The sequence below is a fragment of the Heterodontus francisci genome, chromosome 5 (assembly GCF_036365525.1).
Source record: "Heterodontus francisci isolate sHetFra1 chromosome 5, sHetFra1.hap1, whole genome shotgun sequence".
Classification (NCBI taxonomy): domain Eukaryota; kingdom Metazoa; phylum Chordata; class Chondrichthyes; order Heterodontiformes; family Heterodontidae; genus Heterodontus; species Heterodontus francisci.
Genome location: NC_090375.1, coordinates 21755293 through 21781763, shown reverse-complemented (window position 1 = coordinate 21781763; position 26471 = coordinate 21755293). Strand labels below are relative to the sequence as shown.

At 42.0% G+C, this 26471-nt stretch overlaps 1 protein-coding gene across 2 annotated transcripts in view; it reads left to right on the top strand.

Moving 5' to 3' along the window:
- Positions 1-26471, top strand: part of LOC137369515 (cadherin-7-like) — a 151310-nt gene that overhangs the window by 34876 nt on the left and 89963 nt on the right. For both annotated transcript variants that reach the window (XM_068030774.1, XM_068030775.1), the window contains one exon: positions 14668-14835. In XM_068030774.1, the coding sequence (XP_067886875.1) occupies positions 14668-14835 (168 nt within the window). The remainder of the gene's footprint in view (positions 1-14667; positions 14836-26471) is intronic.

Genomic DNA, 26471 nt, shown 5'->3' with positions numbered 1-26471 from the left:
AACTTTAAAAACATTTCTACTTTTCTATTCAAGACAAGTAGTCTGTAAGTTTTGATTTTTCATTATCATCCTCCTCAAGTGCAGCTTCTTGTTTTGTTTCCTGTGATTCATCTGTCACCATGGATTCACTGGTCTCAGATGCTGCCATCTCCAATATGGTTGCCATGGCATCCACCGCTTCTTTACAAAGCTTTTTTCCATTTGATGCTTTCACCATGTTCTCCATTACATTTAGAGCTCGATTACGACCAAAGTGAATAATTTCATACTTCCCTACATGATATCTGCCATCTTGTTGCCCACTCACTTAACCTGTCTATTTCTCTTTGCAGCCTCTCTGTGTTCTCCCTATAGCTTACCTTTCCACCTACCTTTGTATCATCAGCAAACTTAGATACATTAGATACATTAGATATATTAGATACATTAGGGTTCTGATGAAAGGTCACAGACCTGAAAAGTTAACTTTGCTTCTCTCTCCACAGATGCTGCCAGACCTGCTGAGTATTTCCAGCACTTTTTGTTTTTGTTTCACATTTCCAGCATCTGCAGTATTTTGCTTTTATATTAGATACATTACTCATCCAAGTCAATATAGATTGTAAATAGCTGAGGCCCCAGCACTGATCCTTGCAGCACTCCACTATTCACTGCCTGCCAAGTTGAAAATACCCCGTTTATGCCCACTCATTGCTTCCTGTCCATTAACCAATCCTCGATCCATGCTAATGTTTTACCCCCAATACCATGAGCCAATTAACCTTTTGAATGGCACCTTATCAAATGCCTTTTGGAAATCCAGGTATATTACATCAACTGGTTCCCCTTTATCTACCCTACTAGTTACATCCTTAAAAAACTCTAAGAAATTTGTCAAACAGAATTTCCCTTTAGTAAAACCATGTTGAATTGTTCTAATCATACTATGCTTTTTTAAGTGCAATGTTAAGACTTCTTTAATAATAGTTTCCAGCATCTTCCCAATGACTGATGTTAGACTAACAGGCCTGTAGTTCACTGTATTTTCTCTCTCTCTCCTTTCTTGAAAAGCGGTGTAACATTTACCAACGTCCAATCTGATGGGACCATTCCCAAATCTAAGGAATTTTGGAAAATCATAGCTAGCGCATCCACTATCTCTGTAGCTATCTCTTTTAGAGCCCTAGGGTGTAGGACATCGGGTCTCGCCGTTTATTGGATTTTAGTCCTTTAAGTTTCTCCAGTACTTTTTCTTTGCTGATATTAGTTTCCTTAATTTCCTCACTCTTTGTAGTCCCTAGTTTACTGTCTATTTCTGGTATGAAACTTATATCTTGTACTGTAAAGACAGACACAAAATATTTGTTCAATGCCTCTTCCATTTCCTCATTCCCCATGATAATTTTGTGTGTCTCTGCTTTTAAGGGACTATCATTTACTTTAGCAACTGTCTTCCTTTTTATATACCTACAAAAAGCTCTTACAATCTGTTTTTCTATTACTGGCTAGTTTACTCTCATTCTATTTTTTCATTTTTTATCAACTTTTTGGTGGCCCTTTGCTCATTTCTAAAGCACTTCCAATCCTCTGACTGCTACTCTTTTTTGCAACATTGTAAACCTTCTCTTTTGATCTAATACTATTCTTAACTTCCTGAGTGAGCCACATATGGATCTTGCAGAGTTTTCTTTTCAATGGAATGTATTTTTGCTGAACATTTTGAATTGTTTCTTTAAAAGCTTCCCACTGTTCATTTACCGCCATACCTTTTAGTCTATTTACCCAATTTACCTTAGTCAGCTCTCGCCTCATACATACACAATTGACTTTAAGTTTAAGATTCTTGCCTGTGATTGGAGCATGTCACTTTCAAACTTAACAGGAATTCAATGGTATTATGATCACTATTTCCCAGTGGATCTTTTACCACGACTTTACTAATTAACCCTGCTTCATTACACAATACGAGATCTAAGATAGCTTTATTCCTAGTCAGTTCCACAACATATTCCTCAAAGAATCTGTCTCAAAAACATTCTATAAACTCATCTTCCAGACTACCCTTTCCAATTTCAATGTCCCAGTCTATATGAATACTACATTCCCCCATAATTGCCTTTGTTACGAGCTCCAATAATTTATTTTTAATGCTCTGTCCAACAGTATAATTACCGTTAGGGAGCCTATAAACTACTCCCACCAGTGTTTTCTAATTCTTGCTTCTCTTAATTTCCACCCATACTGTTTCTACGCCATGATCTTCTGAGGCCAGATCCTTTCTCACTAAAGTAAAAGCAAAATACTGTGGATGCTGGAAATCTGAAATAAAAACAAGAAATGCTGGAACCACTCAGCAGGTCTGGCAGCATCTGTGGAAAGAGAAGCAGAGTTAACGTTTGGTCACTGACCCGAAACGTTAACTCTGCTTCTCTTTTCACAGATGCTTCCAGACCTGCTGAGTGGTTCCAGCATTTCTTGTTTTCCTTTCTCACTAATGTCCTTATGTCATCCTTTATTATCAAGGCTACCCCTCCTCCTTTGCCATTCTGTCTGTCTTTCTAAAATATTGTATACCCTGAAATATTTATTACCCAACCTTGATCACCTTGTAACCATGTCTCTGTAATGGTGATTAGATCTAAATCATTTCTCTTTATTTGTGCCATGAGCTCATCTATCTTATTGCAGATGCTTCATGCATTCAGGTAAAGAACATTTAATTTCATTTTTTTTTTACTTCTATTCCCTGCAATGGCCTTATTTGCTGATGTACAATTTTTGTCAAACTTTGTCCCTTTCTGTCCCATTCTGCTTGTCTTTGCCCACAACGCTATATTTTTCCAATGTCTCCACCTTTCTCTTTGGATTTCTAAATCTCCCTTCATCCTCCCCCTCCCCCATTAGTTCATGACCTCTAGCCTTGTCTGCTGGCACACTCATAACTTTGTACGCTGTGTTCCTTCCTGCCACACTCTGATTATCATTACCCTTATTGCTATTTTGCTCTCTTACCTTCTCCGCTCTTTAAATTATCACATCTTCCCTCACGTGATCCCTCACCCCCACTATTTAGTTAAAACCCTCTCATTAGTTATTAGAAAGGCTGGCTGTACTTTAAGTTGATAAGGCACCAGGACCAGATGGGATGGATCCGAGAAATTGCGGAGGTGTTGGCCATTATCTTCTTATCCGCCTTAGATACAGGAATGGTGTCAGAGGAGAACTGCAAATGGTTACACCCACAGAAAAGGGTGTAAGGATGAGTTCAGCAACATCCAGGCCAGGCAGTTTAATCTCGGTGGTGAGAATACTTTTGGAAACATTAAGCCAGGACAAAAATAATAGTTACTCGGATGAATATGGATCAATTGAGGAAAGCCAGCACAGATTTGTTAAAGGCAAATTAACTTGATTGCATTTTTTGATAAGCTGACAGACTTGGAAGTATAGTGAACTGTGAGTAGGATAGTGATAGACCCTTGAGACAGGCTGATGGAATGGGAAAACACACGACAAATGGAAATTAAAGCAGAGAAGTGTGAAGTGATACATTTTATTAGGAAGATCGCAGAGAGGCAATATAATATAAAATTTGCATTATAAAATAAAGGATACAATTTAAATGGGAGTGCAGGAGCAGAGGGACTTGGGAGTATAAGTGTACAAATCATTGAAGGTGGCAAGGCAGGTTGAGAAAGTGGTTAAAAAGGTATACGGGATCCTGGGCTTTATAATTAGACGCAGATTGCACAAAAGCAAGGAACAAAGAACAGAGAACAGTACAGCACAGGAACAGGCCATTCGGCCCTCTAAGCCTGCGCCGATCTTGATGCCTATCTAAAATAAAACCTCCTGCACTTCCGGAAGATATGATGAACCTTATAAAACACTGGTTTTGCCTCAAGTGGAGTATTTTGTCCAATTCTGGGCATCACAGTTAGAAAGGATGTGAAGGTATGAGAGAGGGTGCAAAAAAGATGAACAAAAATGGTTGCAGGGTTGAGGGCCTTCAGTTACATGGATAGATTGGAGAAGCTGGGTCTGTTCTCCTTAGAGAAGAGAGGTTTAGAGGGGGCTGGAGAGAGTAGATAGGGAGAAACTGTTCCCATTGGCAGAAGAGTTGAGAACCATAAGACACCGAGCTAAGGTGATTGGCAAAAGAACCAAAGGCGGCATGAAGAAAAACTTTTTAACGGAGCAAGTGGTTAGGATCTGGAATGCAATGTCTGAAAGGGTGATGGAAGCAGATTCAATCATGGAATTGGACCAGCAGCTGCAGGATAAAAAATTGCAGGGCTACGGGGCAAAGGCAGGGGAGTGGGACTCGTTGAGTTGTTCTTACATAGAGCCGGCATGGACCTGCTGGGATAAATGGCCACCCTTCTGTGCTCTTACCATTCTATGATCATATGGTTATATTCATTTATGGGACAAGGGCATCGTTGGCAAGGTTAGCATGTATTGCTGATCCCTAATTGCATTTCAGAACATGGTGAATTACCTTCCTGAAAACAACTGAGTAGCTTGTTCGGCCATTTCACAGAGCAATTAAGAATCAACCACATTGCTGTAGGTCTGGAATCTTGTATAGACCAGACTGGGTAAGGCCAGCAGATTTCTTTCCCTAAAGAACATCAGTAAACCAGATGGATGTTTACAACAATCCAATCGTTGCACGGTCACCATTACTGATACTAGCTTTTTATTCAGATTTACTTAATTAATGGAAATTAAATTTCCTGTGATGGGATTAGAACTCATGACTCCAGTTCATTTGACCAGGCTACTGGATTACGAGTCCAGTAACATAGCCATTTTGCCTACCCACAATTTGACAGTGAACTGATCAATCGTGGTTGATTTCCCTGACCTTTGCCCCTGAGGAATGTCCAATCGCTGCATACAAAAGCCAGCAAAATGGAACAGAGAGCCGTTACATTGGATCTCTGTCCACTTTATCTGTCCACTTCACCTTGCTGAAGATTTTCCAGAGCTTCCCCTGAAGAATGGACCTGGGCTTGCTCCTTGAAGTTCCAGGTACTGCTCTGTTCAGTTCAGAGACAAAATTGGCCTAATTATGTATTCTGTAGTATTGCACTGCTGTCCTTATCACACTACAAAATATGTGAATTATTCATTCATGGGATGTGAACGTTGCTGGCAAGGCCAGCATTTGTTGCCCATCTCTAAATGCCCTTAAGAAGGTGTTGGTGAGCCGCCTTCTTGAACCACTACAGTCCATGCGATGTAGGTACACCAAGCGACAGTGAAGGAAAGGTCCAAGTCAGAATGGTGTGTGGCTTGGAGGGGAACTTGCAGGTGGTGGTGTTCCTATGCATTTGCTGCCCTTGTTTTTCTATGTGGTCATGGGTTTGGAAAGTGCTGCAGTGCATCTTCTAGATGGTACACACTGCTGCCACTGTGCATTGGTGGTAGTGGTAGTGAATGTTTAAGGTGCTGGATGGGGTGCTGATCAAGTTGGCTGCTTTGTCAAGCTTCCTGAGTGTTCTACTCATCCAGGCAAGTGGAAAGTATTCCATCACACTCCTATTTTGTGTCTTGTAGATGGTGGGCAGGCTCTAGGGAGTCAGGAGGTGAATTGCTCACTGCAGGATTCCCAGCCTCTGACCTGCTGTTGTAGCCACAGTATTTATGTGGCTGGTCCAGTTCAGTTTCTGGTCAATGGTGACCCCCAGGATGTTGAAGGTGGAAGATTCAGCGATGGCAATGCCATTGAATATCAAGGGAAGATGGTTAGATTCTGTCTTGTTGGAGATGGTCATTGCCTGGCACTTGTGTGTCCTGAATGTCACAGCACTACAACTGCCCAACAACTCTGCATTCCTCCAATTCTGGCCTCCTGCACATTCCTGATTTTCATAACTCCACCAGTGGTGACCATGTCTTCAGCTGCTTGGGCCCTTAGCTCTTGAATTAGCTGCCTAAATCTCTTTGCCTCTCTTCCTCTCTCTTGTTCTTTAAGATGCTCCTTATAGCTTACCTCTTTGACCAGTCTTTTGGTCACCTGTACTATTATCTCCTTACATGGCTTTGTGTCAAATTTTGTTCTGATTATGCTTCTCTGTTGTGTTTTGGGATGGTTTGCTACATTAAAGGTGCTATATAAATTCAACTTGTCATTCTGCAACACCACCAGAGATATACTAGCCTTTGTAATAATCCTTAAAATATTAAAGCAACCACTAATGGTCTCTTTACCACTCCCATTAGTCATGTCTTGTTTTTTGCTACGGAACAATAAAATTGCTTTAACTTTGTGCCTCATAATTCTGAAGAGAAGTTTCAAAAAGACACAATTATGTCTGAGGTAAAATTCGCCAATGACACTTGTGCAGTGGACTCTTAAATGCCGTTGAGAAATTATAATTTCTATTTCGTTTCTGTTAAGCGAAGAGTTGAGCCTCCTAACAGCTTCTGCTGAATACACACTGTCAGATTTCTGGCACTAATTAATTTTTAATCATTTCATCGACACAGGAAACAAAAACTAGTTTTTAACATGAACGCTCTTTCCCACTTACCACGAACATCTATTTGTTGCTTTGGAGAAATCATTAGCAGCCTGTTGACACCAGAGGATCACATGACAGTGATCACCACTGCCGGTTAGAGGACACAAGCTTCACATAAATGTCAAAATTGGAAAGGTTTTTATAATTAGGAGATTTAATGAAGCCAGTTTTTACAAGTGATTAAATGGAAGAGGAGAATTATTGAACTGAAACCCCTCCCGAACTATGACCCATCTGTAAAGGCTGGGAACAGTCTGTCATTAGCAGTCAGTGAGTCTCTTTGTAAGTGAAAAATGTCTATTTGGAAACCTGTTGTGCTAGCGTTCTTTTGAAAAAAGGAGTTGAAGTCATATTTTAAATTTGCACTCTGCCTATTGAATAGGGATGAGATGAGAAACGGAGACCCTGTCTGCCCTCTTAGGTGGATGTAAAAAATCCAATGGCACTGTTATGAAGAAGAGCAGGGGAGTTCTCCCCAGCCTCCTGGCCAATATCTATCTCTCATACAACATCACAAGAACAGATTATCTGGTCATTATCGCATTGCAGTTTGTGGGACTTTGCTGTGCGTAAATTGGCTGTTGCGCTTCCTACCTTACAACAGTGACTAAACTTCATTGGCTGTAAAGCACTTTGCGAAGTCCTGTGGGTATGAAAGGTGCTATATTTTATATCTTATTGAATGAATATGGACAAGGCCATGAGGGCAAATGCTTTCGGGATAGCTTAATATGCAGAGGTAGAGACATCGAGACCACTATGAGGATAGCAAACGATTTTCTGTCCTTTATTGCAAGGGGTTTGAAGTACAAAAGTAAGGAGCTCTTGCTGCAATTGTACAGGGCTTTGGTGACACCACGATAATGTGTACAGTTTTGTCTCCTTACCTAAGGAAGGATATACATTCCATGGAGGGGTTGCAACAAGGTGCAACAGTTTGATTCCTGGGATGAAACAGTTGTCCTATGAGGGAAGAGTGAATAGAATGGGCCTATATTCTTTGAAGTTTAGAAGATTGAGAGGTGATTTGTATGCATGTATGTATGATCTCATTGTAATGTTTAAAATTCTTGGAGGGCTTGACAGGGCAGATGCTGAAAGGTTGTTTCTCCAGGCTGGAGAATCTAGAACTGGGGAAATTGTCTCAGGAAGAGGGATCGGCCATTTACAACCGAGATGAGGAGAAATTTCTTCAATCACAGGGTTGTGAAAATTTGGAATTCTCTACCCCAGAGGGTGCTCAGTTGTTGAGTATATTCAATACTGAGATCAATAGATTTTTGGACACTAAGAAATCAAAGAATCATAAAATAGTAGAACAGTTACAGCACAGAAGGAGGCCATTCAACCTGTTGTATCCGTGCCAGAAACAGCAACTCACCCAGTCCCACTCCCCTGCCTTTTCTCGTAGCCCTACAAATTTTTTTCTTTTCAGATAATTATCCAATTCTCTTTTGAAGGTCTTGATTGAATCTGCCTCCACCACACTCTCAGGCAGTGCATTCCAGATCCTAAAAGTTCTCTGCGTAAAAAAGTTTTTTCTCACACTGCCTTTGCTTCTTTTGCCAATCACCTTAAATCGGTGTCCTCTGGTTCTCAATCATTCAGCAAACAGGAACAGTTTCTTCCTGTCTGCTCCGTGCAGACCCCTCATGACTTTGAACACCTCGTACAAATCTCCTCTTAATCTTCTCTTCTTGAAGGAGAACTGCCCCAGCTTCCTCAATCTGTCCACATAACTGTAGTTCCTCATCACTGGAACCATTCTTGTGAATCTTTTCTGCACCCTCTCAATACCTTCATATCCTTCCTAAAATGTGGCGCACAGAACTGGACACAATACTCCAGTTGAGGCCAAACTAGTGTGTTTTTTTACAGGTTTATCATGACTGCCTTGATTTTGTACTCTATGGCTCTATTTATAAAGCCCAGGATCCTGTATGCTTTATCACAGAATCACAGAATAATACAGTGCAGAAGAGGCCCTTCGGTCCATCGAGTCTGCACCGATGCATTAAAACACCTGACCTGTCAACCTAATCCCATTTGCCAGCACTTGGCCCATAGCCTTGAATGTTATGACGTGCCAAGTGCTCATCCAGGTACTCTTTAAAGGATGTGAGGCAACCTGCCTCTACCACCCTCCCAGGCAGTGCATTCCAGACCGTCACCACCCTCTGGGTAAATAAGTTCTTCCTCAAATCCCCCTTAAACCTCTCGCCCCTCACCTTAAACTTGTGACCCCTCCTAACTGACCCTTCAGCTAAGGGGAACAGCTGCTCCCTATCCACCCTGTCCATGCCTTTCATAATCTTGTACACCTCGATCAGGTCACCCCTCAGTCTTCTCTGCTCCAGTGAAAACAACCCAAGCCTATCCAACCTCTCTTCATAGCTTAAATGTTCCATCCCAGGCAACATCCTTGTGAATCGCCTCTGCACCCCCTTCAATGCAATCACATCTTTCCTATAATGTGGCCAGAATTGCACGCAGTACTCCAGCTGTGGCCTTACCAAAGTTCTGTACAGCTCCAACATGACCTCCCTGCTTTTGTAATCTATGCCTCGATTGATAAAGGCAAGTGTCCCATATGCCTTTTTCACCACCCTATTAACCTGCCCTTCTGCCTTCAGAGATCTATGAACAAACACGCAAAGGTCCCTTGTTCCTCGGAACTTCCCAGTGTCAGGCCATTCATTGAATACTTCCGTGTCGCATTACTCCTTCCAAAATGTATCACCTCACACTTTTCAGCGTTAAATTCCATCTGCCACTTTTCTGCCCATTTGACCATCGCGTCTATATCTTCCTGTAACCTAAGACACTCCACCTCACTGTTCACCACTCGGCCAATCTTTGTGTCATCAGCGAACTTACTGATCCTACCCCCCACATAGTCATCTATGTCGTTTATATAAATGACAAACAATAGGGGACAAAGCACAGATCCCTGTGGGACGCCATTGGACACTGGCTTCCAGTCACTAAAACAGCCGTCTGTCATCACTCCCTGTCTCCTACAGCTAAACCAATTTTGAATCCACCTTGTCAAGTTACCTTGTATCCCATGTGCATTTGCTTTCTTGATAAGTCTCCCATGTGGGACCTTGTCAAAGGCTTTGCTGAAATCCACGTAAACTACATCAACTGCACTACCCTCATCTACACACCTGGTCACATGCTCAAAAAATTCAATAAAATTTGTTAGGCATGACCTCCCTCTGACAAAGCCATGCTGACTATTCCTAATCAAATTTTGCCTCTCCAAATGGTGATAGATTCTCTCCTTCAGAATTTTGTCCAATAGTTTCCCTACCACTGATGTAAGACTCACTGGTCTGTAGTTCCCTGGCTTATCTCTACAACTTTTCTTAAATAGTGGGACCACATTAGCTGTTCTCCAGTCCTCTGGCACCTCCCCCGTGGCCAGAGAGGAATTACAAATTAGGGTCAGAGCTCCTGCAATCTCCACCCTCGCCTCCCACAGCATCCTGGGACACAAATCGTCCTGACCTGGGGATTTGTCCACTTTTAAGCCTGCCAAAACCTCCAATACCTTGTCACTCCCTATGACAATTTGCTCAAGAACCTCATAGTCTCTCTCTCTCTAAGTTCCATATCTACATCTTCTTTCTCTTGGGTGAAGACATATGTGAAGTATTCGTTCAACATCTTACCAATTTCCTCTGGCTCCACCCACAGATTTCCCCCTTGGTCCCTAATGGGTCCTACTCTTTCCCTGGTTATCCTCTTCCCATTGATATACTTACAGAATATCTTGGGATTTTCCCTACTTTTACCAGCCAGATCTTTCTCAAATCCCCTCTTTGCTCTCCTAATTGCTTTCTTAAGCTCCATCCTACACTTTCTGTACTCCACTACTCCATTGAGTTGCTCTCCTTGTATTTGCTAAAAGCCTCTGTTTTCCTTCTTATCGTACCCTGAATGTTTCTGGTCATCCATGGTTCTCTGGATTTGTTGCTCCTACCTATTAACCTAGAGGGAACATGTTGGGCCTCCCCATTTCCATTTTGAATGTCCCCCACTGCTCTTCTGTAGATTTCCCGACAAGTAACTCTTTCCAGTCTACCTTGGCCAGATCCTGCTTTTTTTACTAAAATTCGCTCTCCCCCAATCCAAAACCTTTTTTTTGCAACTTGTCTATTTCTTTCTCCAAAACAAGCTTAAACTGTACTATGTTGTGGTCGCTATCACCAAAATGCACCCCTACCAACACATCAACCACCTATCCGGCTTCATTCCCCAGAATTAGGTCCAGCACTGCACCCTCCCTTGTTGGATCCTCTACATATTGAGCTAAAAGGTTCTCCTGTATACATTTTAAGAACTCCACTCCATCTAAGCCCTTAACACGATGACTATCCCAATTAATGTTGGGAAAGTTGAAATCACCTCATATAATTACCCTATTATTTTTACACATCTCTGCAAATTGCGCACATATTTGCTCCTCAATTTCCCACTGACTATCTGGGGGTCTATAATAAACACCTAGCAATGTGGCTGTCCCTTTTTTATTCCGAAACTCCACCCATAAAGCTTCATTTGATGCCCCCTCCAAGAAATCATCTCTCCTTACTGCAGTAACTGACTCCTTAACTCATATTGCAATGCCCCCTCCTCTTTTACCCACTCCTCTGTCTCGCCTGAAGATTCTATATCCCGGGATATTGAGCTGCCAATCCTGCCCCTCGCTCAACCATGTCTCTGTGATGGCTACTATATCACAATTCCACGTGTCAATCATTGCCCTTAGCTCATCCGTTTTACCTGCAATACTCCTGGCATTAAAGTAGAAGCCATCCATCCTGGTCTTACTCCCTAGAAAATTACTTCCGCTGTATTCCCTCTGACTTGTTCGCTTTCCTGTGTTTAGCTGTGTCCCTATTCTGCTAAGGGTCTGCATCCTTTCCCCCTGCCAAATTAGTTTAAACTCCTCCCAACAGCACTAGCAAACCCGCCCGCAAGGATGTTAGTCCCCCTCTGGTTCAGATGTAGACTGTCCTGCTTGTACAGGTCCCAGATTCCCCAGAAACGGTCCCAGTGGTCCAGGAATATAAATCCCTCCCTCCTGCACCAACTCTTAAGCCACGCATTCATCTGTGCTATTCTCCTATTTCTATACTCGCTAGCACGTGGCACTGGGAGTAATCCAGAGATTACAACCCGAGAGGTCCTGCTTTTTAGTCTACCGCCTAACTCCCTGAATTCTTGATGCAAGACCTCACCCCTCTTTTTACCTATGTCATTGGTACCAATATGTACCATGACCTCTGCCTTATCACCCTCCCCCTTCAGGATGCCTTGCAGCAGTTCAGTGACATCCTGGACCCTGGCACCAGGGAGGCAACACACCATCCCGGAGTCACGTTGACAGCCACAGTAGCGCCTATCTGTTCCCCTGACTATAGAATCCCCTATTACTATTGCTCTTCCTCTCTTTTCCCCTTCCTGTGCAGATAGGCTGCTTGCGGTGCCAGAAGCTTGGCTCTGTCTGCACTCCCTGGAGGAACCAGCCTCATCAGTCTCCAAAATGGAATACTGATTTGCAAGCGGGACCCCAGGGGACTCCTGAACTACCTGCCTGATTCTCTTGGACTGCCTGGTGGTCACCCGTTCCCTTCCTTCCTCAAGTCCCTTCAGCTGCGGTGTGACCACCTCTCTATACATGCTATCCACAAAGCTGTCAGACTCGCGGATGCTCCACAGTGTTTCAAGCCACCGTTCCAGCTCTGAAACCCGAGCTTCCAGGAGCTGCAGCTGGACACACTTCCTGCACACATGCTGGTCCCGGGGACTGGAAATGTTCCCGGATTTCCACATGCAACAAGAGGAGCAAACCACGGCTTCAAGCTCTCCTGCCATGACTAAACCCTTTAAATTTAAAACTTTAGAAGATTATAATTTTAAAAAGCAACTAAGTCTTGCTAAAACAATGACTTGCAATTCAATCCACTTTGAAAAATACCCACCAGGACTTACTCACCAGGCATCTGTGCTGTTTGGAAACTCTCGGCTCCCCTCACTCTGAGGACAGGTAGGAAATGAAAGGAGCTCCTCGCTCCCTCCTCACCGAACTTCCTCAGTCACCAAATGCAACCCAAGTCAGCACTCCAGGGCAAACAAGGTCAGCACTGTAAGATGGCCCACTTTTATACTGACTGACTCTGGCCCCTGAAAACTGGTTTAAGCCAATTATCTAATTAACAAGATGCAGCTACAAGCAGAGCCTGAGTGAACTCTGTTTAAAGCTGGTCTAAAACTCACCTTCTCCAACCCAAACAGCAACTGTTAAGTTAATCTGCTAAATAAAAGACAGACTAGACTTAAGATAAAATTAACCCTTAATTATCCTCAGTCACCAAACTTCCACTTCAACACTCGAATGCAACCCAAGTCAACACTCCAGCACTTATTAATCGCTTTCTCTGGAGGTCGCATGGGAAAGTGGGTTTGAAGTTGAAGATCACCCCTGATCTTATTGAATGGTGGAACAGGCTTGAGGGACCGTATGGCCTACTCCAGTTCCCATTTCTTATGCTCTTATGTTCAATTGCCGTTACTAACAGGAATTGAATGTGTTCTTCGTTGAGCTACTAAATCGTATTAAAAAGAAACCACAAACCAGAATTTATTACAGAGAGTTGTTGCAATCTCTAATCTTTCTCATTCACACACACTCCATCTGGTAGTGCATTGGAGATCAAGAGATAATCACATTTTACTTATTCGAGATTATTATAGACTTTGTAATGCTATTATGTTAAGTTGTGCAAGAGTCGGAACATCGCAACATGACTTTATGGAGGAAAAATAAATCTGCATTAACTTGTATTATTAACCTTTTCTGTTTTAAAAAGAATCACAGCATTTCTGTGATATTGGTTAAATACTCCATCTGACCTGATTAAGTTAACAGGTCTGTGAAGGAACCAAGCTTTCCCTTAACTAACTTCTTTCTTAATTGTTTTGAATGCAGAATTGTGAAGCACAGAGCATCATTATATTGAGTGAAATTATTCATCACAATAAATCCAAGCCTGATGTACTCACCTGATATTTTACATGCACTTTTATTTGATATCACCTGTTAACATTGATATTTATAGCCTGGGAATTAAGCTGAGTGACAATGTCATAGAATCATTTAATTTATGTTTGTCTCAAGTTCTTCTTGCTGCCATTTCAAGCAGAGGTGCTAGCTTGTCTGTTCATTTTAAATAGCTTGATGTTTATGTTAAAATCAAGGATGAAGGAATTTGATTGGAGTGAAGTAATTGTTCATATGGTAATATCAAATGTGTGATTTCAAGGTCTAGATGTTTTGAGATTGATATTGCAGTGAAAATTCTTTATTTTATTTTAAAAGTTACAGTAAGAACAAGTTAAATCAAACACCTGGAATCGTTGGCTTTGTAATTAGAGGCACAGAATACAAAGGCAAGGATGTTATGCTAAACCTTTACAAATCACTGGTTAGGCCTCAGCTGGATTTTGTCCAATTGTGAGCACCACAATTTAGGAAGTATGTCAAGGCCTTGGAGAGGGGACAGAGGAGACTTCCAATATGATACCAGGGATGAGGAAAGACTAGCGAATTATTCTCCTTAGAGCAGAGAAGGTTAAGGGGAGATTTAATAGAGGCGTTCAAAGCTAGGAAGGCTTTTGTTTAAGTAAATAAAGAGAAACTGTTTCCACTGAAAGGAGTGTCAGTAACCAGAGGACACCGATGGGGCAGGAAAAAGAATAAAGGGGAAATTAAGAGAAATTCTTTAACACAGCGAGTACGTGTGATTTGCCTAAAAGGGTAGTAGTAACTTTCAAAAGAGAGTTGGACATACACTTGAAAAGGAAGAAGTTACAGGGCTATGGGGACAGAGCTGGGGAGTGGAACTAATTGGATAGCTTTATCATGTGCTATATGATTCTATGAAACCTGTTACACAAACGTAGTAAATTATTTACAACTTTAAGCAATTGGTGAGATTGGAGTGATATTAAATGAGTCAATGGAAACTGCCCCTGAACAGTGAGGCAACTACTTAAGTGCATGCTGAATGAATGAAATTGCCCTGCCACTCATGTTTCAGACATATGGAGCCCTACAACGGATCTTTTTGGATATATCTTTCAGGAATCATCAGAACGGCTCTACCTAACATGGACAGGGAGGCCAAGGATCGCTACCTACTCGTTATACAAGCTAAAGATATGGTTGGACAGATGGGAGGTTTATCTGGAACGACATCAATCACCGTTACTCTCAGTGATGTCAATGACAACCCACCTCACTTCCCTCGCAGTAAGGAACTGTATTAACTCTTCATCACAGCAGATCATTCATCAAACTCTCGCTGTGTTATTTCCCTGGTTGGTGAAATGAAGCATTTGATTGCATTATGCACGACATATTAACATACTATCGGCTTCTTTCATATTTTAGTCGCTATTCACAAACTCCACGGCTTGGAGTTTCCGCTCGGTTGTACTATTTTTCTCAGCGCAGTTCGCCCAAAATGGGCATGACCTGCGCAAAAGATTGCGGAATTTTAAGTACAAATTACTTTTGGTGCCAATCCAGTTTCTGCGATCTTTTGTCTAGTTTAAAGAAACATTAAGCTAAAAGCTAGCTCCGCACACAAAACTGGCCACACCCAGATCACGCTAATTACCATTGGGAGATTCCGCTAATTGCTCTTCTTTGCAGGCCTTCACTGTGGCTCAGAACCTTAAGCTGGCTCATTTGGGTACAAGGACACTAATAAAAAGCTTTTGAATGTATTTTTTTCTTAAATTTACTAATCCAACTGTAATCCAATAACTAGCAAATGGTTCTGTATAGTTTTGCAAAGTCATTTGCAATTCTTTAAAATTGGGTTATCCGTGGTCAATACTAGTGGATAACAAGTACCCACTGTTCAGCTTCTCAATATGAATCGCAGAAGTGCACAGCATATGATAATTTAATAATGAGGCACCCTTTAAACTTTCATTCCTCTGTGATTCACTGTATGTTGGCTTCAGAAAAGTAGGAGGTCTGTTTTGTGCTTTACCGGCAGAGGAGAAAGTCCCTAAAACTGCACCAAACGTCTGATAGAAACACACAGAATGTGATACAAAAGCAAAATATTACGTAAAGTGGAAATTTTGTATTTTAAAATAGAAGATGTTGGAAAAACCTCAGCGGGTCAGGCAACTTCTGTGACTTCATCGGAATTGGAAAAAGTTAAGAGATTTAACAGTTTATAAGCAAATACAGAGTCAGGTAAATGTGGGTGGGGGAGTGGGGAGAGGCACAGCAAAGAACAAGAGGGAAGGTCTGTGATAGTTGGAGGGCAGGAGTAATTCAATGACAAAAGTGATGATGGTGCAAGGCAAAAAGAGGAGTGTTAATGGGAGAACAAAGGATCAAAAGATGGGTCCAGTGGAGTTGTATATGGTTATGGAATGTGATGTGGTTGTGTTACATGTGATACCATTCTTGGTAGATTCTGAAAGTTTAAGGTGAGAAGAATGAGAATTATCAAGCTCAGATATTACTAGTTCAATCATTCAGGTCCAGTACTAGACGGGACAGTTGGGCGGCACAGTGGTGCAGTGGTTAGCACCACAGCCTCCTAGCTCCAGTAACCCAGGTTCGATTCTGGGTACTGCCTGTGTGGAGTTTGCAAGTTCTCCCTGCGACCGCGTGGGTTTTCGCCGGGTGCTCCAGTTTCCTCCCACAACCAAAGACTTGCAGGTTTATAGGTAAATTGGCCATTATCAATTGCCCCTCGTGAAGGTGGGGATGTGGTAGGAATATGGGATTAATGTAGGATTAGTATAAATGGGTGGTTGATGGTCGGCACAGACTAGGTGGGCCGAAGGGCCTGTTTCAGTGCTGTATCTCTAAATTAAATAAATAAATAGACTCACGCCTATATATCGTCAGCTACATTTGCACAAACGTGTGATATTCCTTGTACCATATTTCAAACAAAAAGTGGACAATGGAATGTCATATGACCATGTTGAATATACTGATGCTAATACTGGAAAAGCCTAATTTCGAGGCACTAGTTTCTAAGAGTTTATTTTCACACTTTCAAGCAAAATAATACACAATTTCATAATTTTCATAATTCAGTCATGACAGTTTCAATTATCTGGTGAAATTATTTCAATAATGATTGACGTTGTTGCCAAAATTCATGGTATGGCACTAAAATTATTCTTTTGTTGAACAGTTTTCAGGAGTAACAAGGCGAAATAAAGTATTCTTTCAGCTGATGGTCCAATTGCCCTGTGGGAGGAGAGTCAGGGCTATTTAATGCTTAGATCGCTAATCATCCAGCGAGAAAAACATTCAATATCAGCTGGGGATGTGTCAGAGAAAGTCAACAACATATATAACCCAGTTTGGAATATTCAGTAAACCATCTTCAGAGAAGCTTAAATTTAGCAAAAGGGCTGTGATTAGCATGGATGAGAGATTTCCTCTGGAATAAGGTGAGATGTATTTCCATTGCAGTTGGAACACTAATACCTTAACAGTATGTTAGACAAACTGCAGGTGGTCTGGTTGAAAAGAATCTCAGTTTATGTTGAGTTCAGTGAGTTGGCTGGTTTGACCGGAGTGTCTTTTGGCAACACTGTGTCATCCAATGAGTTGCACTGTGTCAGTCATTGAGTTTAAAGTGGGGTGGGACTTAATTATGTCTTGCACCCGAACAGTGCATTTTACAGCAAGCAAAGTTTATTTACATAGCAATCAGAGACTATTTGAAAAGTAATTTTACAAACTACAGCAAATAGAACTCAACACTGAGCAGCAGTGATAAAAGCTGGGCGATTTCTCCAGCAAAATGCAGGGAGAGGAGGATAGTTTCATAATACGAATCATGTGTGTAAGATTAATTCCAGTCACTTACAGCAGTATGGTTTCCATGGGCTATTGAAGACGGAATTACCCAATTTTATATATGTATTATATATATTATAAGCATATTTATGTATAGAAGCATAGAGCATTACAGCCCAGAAAGAGGCCATTTAGCTGTTATGATCATGCTGGCTCTCTGCAAGAGCAACTCAGCAAGTCCTATCCCCATAGCCCTGCAATTTTTTTTTTGCTCTTCAGATAATTATCCAATATTCTTTTGAAAGCCATGATTCAATTGGCCTCCACCAGGATCTTAGGCAGTGCACTCTAAGTTCTAACCACATGCTGCATAAAAATGGTTTCCCTCATGCTGCCTCTGGTGCTTTTGGCATTTACCTGAAACCATTGTCCTCTGGTTCTTGACCCTTCTGGCAATGGGAATGGTTTTTTTCTATCTACTCTGTCCAGACCCCTCATGATATGATAGCCATGACAGAGACATGGTTGCAAGGTGACCAAGGCTGGGAACTAAATATTCAAGGATGTTTGACATTTTGGAGGGATAAGAATAAAGGAAAAGGATTTAATAAAAGTTGAGGTCAGCACAGTAGTGAGAAATGATCTTGGCTCAGAAGATCAAGATGTAGAATCAGTTTGGGGGGAAATAAGAAATAGCAAAGGAAAGAAATCACCAGTGGGAGTAGTTTATAGTCCCCCAAACAATAGCTACACTGTAGGACAGAATATAAATCAAGAAATAATAGGTGCTTGTAGGAAAGGTGCTGCAATAATCGTGGGTGATTTTAATCTTCATATAGATTGGACAAATCAAAGTGACAAAGGTAGCCTGGAGGATGAGTTCATAGAGTGTATTAGTTTCTTAGAACAATACATTCTGGAACCAAACTGAAAACAGGCTATTTTAGACCTGGTAATATGCATTGAGACAGGATTAATAAATGTCCTCATAGTAAAAGATCCTCGAGGCAAGAGTGATCATAACATGATAGAATTTCACATTCAGTTTGAGGGTGAGAAGTTTGGGTCTGAAACTAGTGTCTTAAATTTAAATAAAGGCAATTACAAGGGTATGAAGACAGAGTTGGCTAAAGTGGACTGGAGAAATAAGTTAAAAGATAGGACGTAGAGAAGCAGTGGCAGGCGTTAAAGGAGATATTTCATAACTCTCAACAAAAATGTATTCCATTGAGAAAGATTCTATGAAAAGGACGCACCATCTGTGGCTAACTAAGGAAGTTAAGGATAGTATCAAATTGAAAGAAAAGGTGTACAATGCTGCAAAGATTAGTGGGAGGACAGAAGATTGGGAACATTTTAGAAACTAGCAGAGGATGACTAAAACAAAATAAAAAGGGTGCAATTAGAGTGTGAGAGTAAACTAGCAAGAAATATAAGAATAGACAGTAAAAGCTTCTAAAAATATATAAAAAGGAAGAGATTAGCTAAAGTAAGTGTTGGCCCCCTTAGAGTATGAGACGTTTGTTCAAAAAAGGGTGTAAGAACAAACCCAGCAGCTACCGGCCAGTCAGTTTAATCGCAGTGGTAGGAAAACTTTTAGAAACAATAATTCGGGGAAAAGTTAACAGTCTCTTGAACAAGTGTAGATTAATTAAGGAAAGTCATCATGGATTTGTTTAAAGGCAAATTGTGTTCAACGAACTTGATTCAGTTTTTTGATGAGGCAATAGAGAGGATTGATGAAGGTAATGCAGTTGATGTGCTGTACATGGACTTCCAAAAGGCATTTGATAAAGTGTCACATAACACAGCATGTCAGCAAAGTTCAAGCCCATGGAATAAAGGGGACAGCATATATATGAAGTTGGCTGAGTGACAGGAAACAGAGAGTAATGGTGCATGGCCATTTTTCAGACTGGAGAAAGGCATACACTGGGGTTTCTCAAGGGTCAGTATTTAGGTCCACTGCTTTTCTTCATATGTATTGATGACTTAGACTTGGGTGAGCAGGGCACAATTTTGAAATTTTTAGATGACGCAAAACTTGGAAGTATTGTGAACTGTGAGGAGGATTGTGATAGACTTCAAGTGGACACAGATCACAGAATCACAGAATAATACAGTGCAGAAGAGGCCTTTCGGCACATCGCGTCTGCACCGATGCATTAAAGACACTTGACCTGTCTACCTAATCCCATTTACCAGCCCTTGGCCCATAGCCTTGAATGTTATGACGTGCCAAGTGCTCCTCCAGGTACTTTTTAAAGGATGTGAGAAAACCCGCCTCTATCACCCTCCCAGGCAGGGCATTCCAGACCGCCACTGCCCTCTGGGTAAAAAAGTTCTTCCTCAAATCCCCCTTAACCCTCCTGCCCCTCACCTTAAACTTGTGACCCCTCATAACTGACCCTTCAACTAAGGGGAACAGCTGCTCCCTATCCACCCTGTCCATGCCCGTCATAATCTTGTACACTTCGATCAGGTCACCCCTCAGTCTTCTCTGCTCCAGTGAAAACAACCCAAGCCTATCCAACCTCTCTTCATAGTTTCAATGTTCCATCCGAGGCAACATCCTTGTGAATCACCTCTGCGCCCCCTCCAATGCAATCACATCCTTTCTATAATGTGGCGACTAGAATTGCACACAGTACTCCAGCTGTGGCCTTACCAAAGTTCTATACAACTTCAACATGACCTCCCTGCTTTTGTAATCTATGCCTCGATTGATAAAGGCAAGTGTCCCATATGCCTTTTTCACCACCCTATTATCCTGCCCTTCTGCCTTAAGAGATCTATGGACAAACACACCAAGGTCCCTTTGTTCCTCGGAACTTCCCAGTGTCAGGCCATTCATTGAATACTTCTGTGTCACATTACTCCTTCCAAAATGTATCACCTCACACTTTTCAGCGTTAAATTCCATCTGCCACTTTTCTGCCCATTTGACCATTCCGTCTATATCTTCCTGTAGCCCAAGACACTCAACCTCACTGTTAACCACTCGGCCAATCTTTGTGTCATAAGCGAACTTACCGATCCTACCCCCCACATAGTCATCTATGTCGTTTGTATAAATGACATTGTTTATATAAACAATAGGGGACCCAGCACAGATCCCTGTGGTACGACACTGGACACTGACTTCCAGTCACTAAAACAGCCGTCTGTCATCACTCTCTGTCTCCTACAGCTAAGCCAATTTGGAATCCACCTTATCAAGTTACCCTTTATCCCATGTGCATTTGCTTTCTTGATAAGTCTCCCATGTGGGACCTTGTCAAAGGCTTTGCTGAAAAGCATGAAAACTACATCAACTGCACTACCCTCATCTACACACCTGGTCACATGCTCAAAAAATTCAATCAAATTTGTTAGGCATGACCTCCGTTTGACAAAGCCATGCTGACTATTCCTAATCAAATTTTGCCTCTCCAAGTGGAGATAGATTCTCTCCTTGAGAATTTTCTCCAATAGTTTCCCTACCACTGACGTAGACTCACTGGTCTGTGGTTCCCTGGCTTATCTCTACAAACTTTCTTAAATAGTGGGACCACATTAGCTGTTCTCCAGTCCTCTGGCACCTCCCCCGTACCAGAGACGAATTAAAAATTTGGGTCAGAGCCCCTGCAATCTCTACCCTCGCCTCCCACAGCATCCTGGGACACAAATCGTCCGGACCTGAAGATTTGTCCACTTTTAAGCCTGCCAAAACCTCCAATACCTTGTCACTCCCTACAACAATTTTCTCAAGAACCTCATAGTCTCTCTCTCTTTGAGTTCCATATCTACGTCCTCATTCTCTTGGGTGATGACAGATGTGAAGTATTCGTTCAACATCCTACCAATGTCCTCTGGCTCCACCCACAGATTTCCCCCTTGGTCCCTAATGGGTCCTACTCTTTCCCTGGTTATCCTCTTCCCATTGATATACTTACAGAATATCCTGGGATTTTCCCTACTTTTACCAGCTCGAGCTTTCTCATATCCCCTCTTTGCTCTCCTAATTGCTTTCTTAAGCTCCATCCTACACTTTCTGTACTCCACGAATGCTTCCGTTGATTTGCTCTCCTTGTATTTGCTAAAAGCCTCTCTTTTCCTTCTCATCGTACCCTGAATGTTTCTGGTCATCCATGGTTCTTCGGGCTTGTTGCTCCTACCTATTACCCTGGAGGGAACATGTTGGGCCTGTACCCTCCCCATTTCCTTTTTGAATGCCCCCCACTGCTCTTCTGTAGATTTCCCGACAAGTAACTCTTTCTAGTCTACCTTGGCCAGATCCTGCCTTATTTTACTAAAATTCGCTCTCCCCCAATCCAAAACCTTTTTTTGCAACTTGTCTATAGCTTTCTCCATAACAAGCTTAAATTGTACCATGTTGTGGTCGCTGTCACCAAAATGCACCCCCACCAACCCCTCAACCCAACACATCAACCACCTGACTGGCTTCATTCCCCAGAATTAGGTCCAGCACTGCACCCTCCCTTGTTGGATCCTCCACATATTGAGCCAAAAAGTTCTCCTGTATACATTTTAAGAACTCCACTCCATCTAAGCCCTTAACACGATGACTATCCCAATTAATGTTGGGAAAGTTGAAATCACCTAATATAATTACCCTATTATTATTTTTACACACCTCTGCGAATTGTGCACATATTTGCTCCTCAATTTCCCGCTGACTATCTGGGGGTCTATAATAAACACCTAGCAATGTGGCTGTCCCTTTTTTATTCCTAAACTCTACCCATAAAGCTTCATTTGATGCCCCCAAGATATCATCTCTCCTTACTGCAGTAACTGACTCCTTAACTCATATTGCAATGCCCCCTCCTCTTTTACCCACTCCTCTGTCTCGCCTGAAGATTCTATATCCCGGGATATTGAGCTGCTAACCCAGATAGGCTGGGTTGAAGAGGCAGGCATGGCAGATAAAATTTAATGCAGAGAAGTGTGAAGTGATAGGAAGACTGAGGAAAGGCAACAAAAAATAAAGGGCATAATTCTAAAGGGGGTGCAGGAACAGAGAGTCCTGGGGGTATATGTGCATAAATTGCTGAAGGTGGCAGGGCAGTTTGGGAACATGGTTAAAAAGGCATACAAATACCTGGATTTTCTAATTAGAGGCATAGACTACAAAAGCAAAGAAGCTATGATGAACCCTTATAAAACATTGGTGCAGCTGCAACTGGAGCATTGTGTAAAATTCTGGGCACCACACTATTGGAAGGATGTGAAGGCTTTAGAGAGGGTGCAGAAAAGATTTATGAGATTGGTTCGGGGGATGAGAGACTTCAGTTACATGGATAAATTGGGGAAGCTGGCTTTCTTCTCCTTAGAGAAGATTGGAGGAGATTTGATAGAGGTGTTCAAAATCAGGAGGGGTTTGGACAGAGTAGATAAAGAGGAACTGTTCCCATTGGTGGAAGGATCCAGAAACAGAGGACACAGATTTCCAATGAATGGCAAAGGCAACATGAGGGAAAACCTCCTTATGCAGCGAGTGGTTAGGATCTGGAATGCACTGCCTGAGAGTGTGGTGGAGGCAGGTTCAGTCGAGGTTTTCAAAGGGAATTGGATAAGCCCCTGAAGAGAACAACATTTGCAGGGCTATGGGGCATGGGAACTGGCACAGACACGATGGGCCGAATGGCCTCCTTCTGTGCTGTAATCGTTCCACGATTCTGATTCTCGAAGAAAGTAGGGAAGTAAGAGGCCATAGCCAGAGGAATTGAAAATTCTGGAAGATTGTAGATTGGGAGAAGGCCCCAAAGTTAGGGAGGGGCAAGATCTTGAAGGGATACAAACACAAGGATGAGAATTTTAATTTGGAGGCTTCGTGGGATTGCAAGTCAGCAAGGACAAGAATTAGAATTAGAATTAGAATTAGAACATTACAGCGCAGTACAGGCCCTTCGGCCCTCGATGTTGCGCCGACCATCTGACCTGCACTATTCCATTTTCATCCATATGTCTATCCAATGACCACTTAAATGCCCTTAAAGTTGGCGAGTCTACTACTGTTGCAGGCAGGGCGTTCCACGCCCCTACTACTCTCTGAGTAAAGAAACTACCTCTGACATCTGTCCTATATCTTTCACCCCTCAACTTAAAGCTATGTCCCCTCGTGTTTGCCATCATCATCCGAGGAAAAAGACTCTCACTATCCACCCTATCTAACCCTCTGATTATCTTGTATGTCTCTATTAAGTCACCTCTCCTCCTCCTTCTCTCTAACGAAAACAACCCCAAGTCCCTCAGCCTTTCCTCGTAAGACCTTCCCTCCATACCAGGCAACATCCTAGTAAATCTCCTCTGCACCCTTTCCAAAGCTTCCACATCCTTCCTATAATGCGGTGACCAGAACTGCACGCAATACTCAAGGTGCGGCCTCACCAGAGTTTTGTACAGCTGCATCATGACCTCGTGGCTCCGAAACTCGATCCCCCTACTAATAAAAGCGAACACACCATATGCCTTCTTAACAGCCCTATTAACCTGGGTAGCAACTTTCAGGGATTTATGTACCTGGACACCAAGATCTCTCTGCTCATCTACACTACCAAGAATCTTCCCATTAGTGATGAACGAGCTGGAGCTGGTGCAATACAGGATAGTGGGAGCAGAGCTAGAGTTTATAGAGGATGGGAGTTCAGGCAGGAAAGCATAGGAATTGTCAAGTTAAGGCATTGGTGAGAGATTCAGCAGCAGGTGGGTTGAGGCGGGGTGGAGCACGGCAACATGATAGAGGTGGAAGGAGGTGGTGTTGCGATGGAAATAATCAATGTCTGCTACTATTTAAAGTAAAATTTTTCAATTTTATAAATATACGTCATTAAGTAATTTTGTGGTCGCAGGCTTCTTGAATCTGTATTGAGAAGCTCTTTTATCTTACATATTATATCAGTTTTATGAAGGTGTGAAGTGCAATTGCCATTTGGAGCCTGGGCACAGAAGTCTGAAAGTGTACAGCAGGAAGGGGATGAAAACTACTGCATATAAACCAAACACATTTGGTATAAATTATGGTAATTTTTCGACCAGAGCATAACACTGAACATAAGGGGATCAATCCTAGATTTTATGGGCAGAAGTAAGTAAACTCTGAGATCACCAACCAAATAGAACAGGTGGATTACCTAACTATGTACCATATGCCTTGTAAATAATTCAGAAATAGCAGCCATCTCTTTTTGATATTATTTTTCCTTAGTTCCCATATTGAGATTGATCTTTAGGTTAACCATGTCTCCCATCATATCAGGGAAAAGTCCGAGCTTCGAGTCTGCAAAACGAACCCTTTCACAATTGATGATCCAAATTTAATAATTTTTTTCAAGAAATCATTCGAGAAGAAATAAATTGTCCTTAAAATTGCCAAATGGGATTTGTTAAGATATTACATTTAATAATTAAAGTCAGAAAATGGATGGCTGCATTTTAGTACTTGTGCACTGCAAGAATGTAAGTTCATCTTAGAAGATCCTTGTAGTTGAAGAACCTTTATAAATCACTTCGGCCCCAGCTGAGATATTGGGGGCAATTTTAACCCAACTTGGCAGATGGGAGAGCCACAGGATAAGGTAGAATGGTGATTTTAACACCTGGCTAATATTACTCAGTGATTTGAACGGAGAATAAAGTCAGGGAGGGTGTCAATTCAACATTGTACCCAATCCTGTCATTTTCCCAACTGGCAGGAAGGGTTAAAAATGTTTCCATCCTAATTCTAAGCACCACACTTTAGGAAGGATGTCAAGTCCATGCAGAGGAGATTTACTAGAATGCTACCAGGGAAGTGGGACTTCAGTTTTCCGGAGAGACTAGCTAATTTTAAATCTGAGGTCAATCCATTTTTCTTAGACAAGGGTATTAAAGGATATGGAGCGAAGGTAGGTGGATGAAGTTCAGATACAGATCAGCCATAATCTCAGTGAATGCAGAACAAGCTTGAGGGGCTGAATGGCCTACTTCTGTTCCTAGGCTGGACTGTTCACCTGAACGAAGAGAAGGCAAATGGGAGATCCAATCGTGGTATTCAAATTATGAAGGGCTTTGATAGTAAATAAGGAGAAACTGTTGCCACTGACAGAAGTAACCAAAGGACATAGAGGTAATTAGCAAATTGGAGGGGATGTGAGGAAACATTTTTTCACACAATGAGTTATTATAATCTGAAATGCGCTGCCTGAAAGGGTGGTGGAAGCAGATTCAGTAATAACTTTCAAAAGGGAATCGGATAAATACTTGAAGGGAAAAAATTTGCAGGGTTATGGGGAAAGAGTGGGACAGTGCGGCTGGTTGAATAGCTCTCATTCTGTGATTCTACGATAACCCTGTGTTAACCAGCCATGCATCAGCATACACCGCCCCCCCCCCCCCATCTTTGCTTTATGACATTCTAGGTTGGAGGTCTTTGTCCCATACATTTATTACGCTCAGGAACAAAGGATGACATTTTGGTGGGAGTATGGTTGACAGATTTACGTTTAGAGATAATTGAGGTAAAGAACAATCTTAAAACAGAGAATAAAGTCGTAGGGTCATAACGGCACAGACAGATGCCATTCAGTGTATTGAGTAATTCAATCAGTCCCGTTCCCTGGCATTATCTCCGTAGCCTTGTAAGTTCATTTCCCTCAAGTGCCCATCCAATTTCCTTCTGAAATCATTCATCGTCTGCACTTGCACCACTCTTGTAGGCAGCAAGTTCCAGGCCATTACTACTCATTGTGTAAAAAAGTTCTTCCTCACATTCCTCCCTGCATCTCTTGCCTGGAACCTTCAATCGTAACTTAGTACAGTCATGGAATCATAGATGATACAACAGATATGGAAGTCATTTGTCCCATTGTTCGTGTGCCAGCTTTGAAAGAGCTATCCAATTAGTCCCACTCCCCTGTTCTTTCCCTATAGTCCTACAAATTTTCTCCTTCGAGTTTATATCCTATTGTCTATTGAAAGGTAGTATTGAATCTGCTCCCACCGCCCTTTCAGGCACTGGATTTCAGATTGCAGTTATTCACTGCTTAAAAGAAAAAGATCCTCATGTTCCCCTTGATCTTAATGCCAGTTATCTTATCTCTTCTAGTTACTGACCT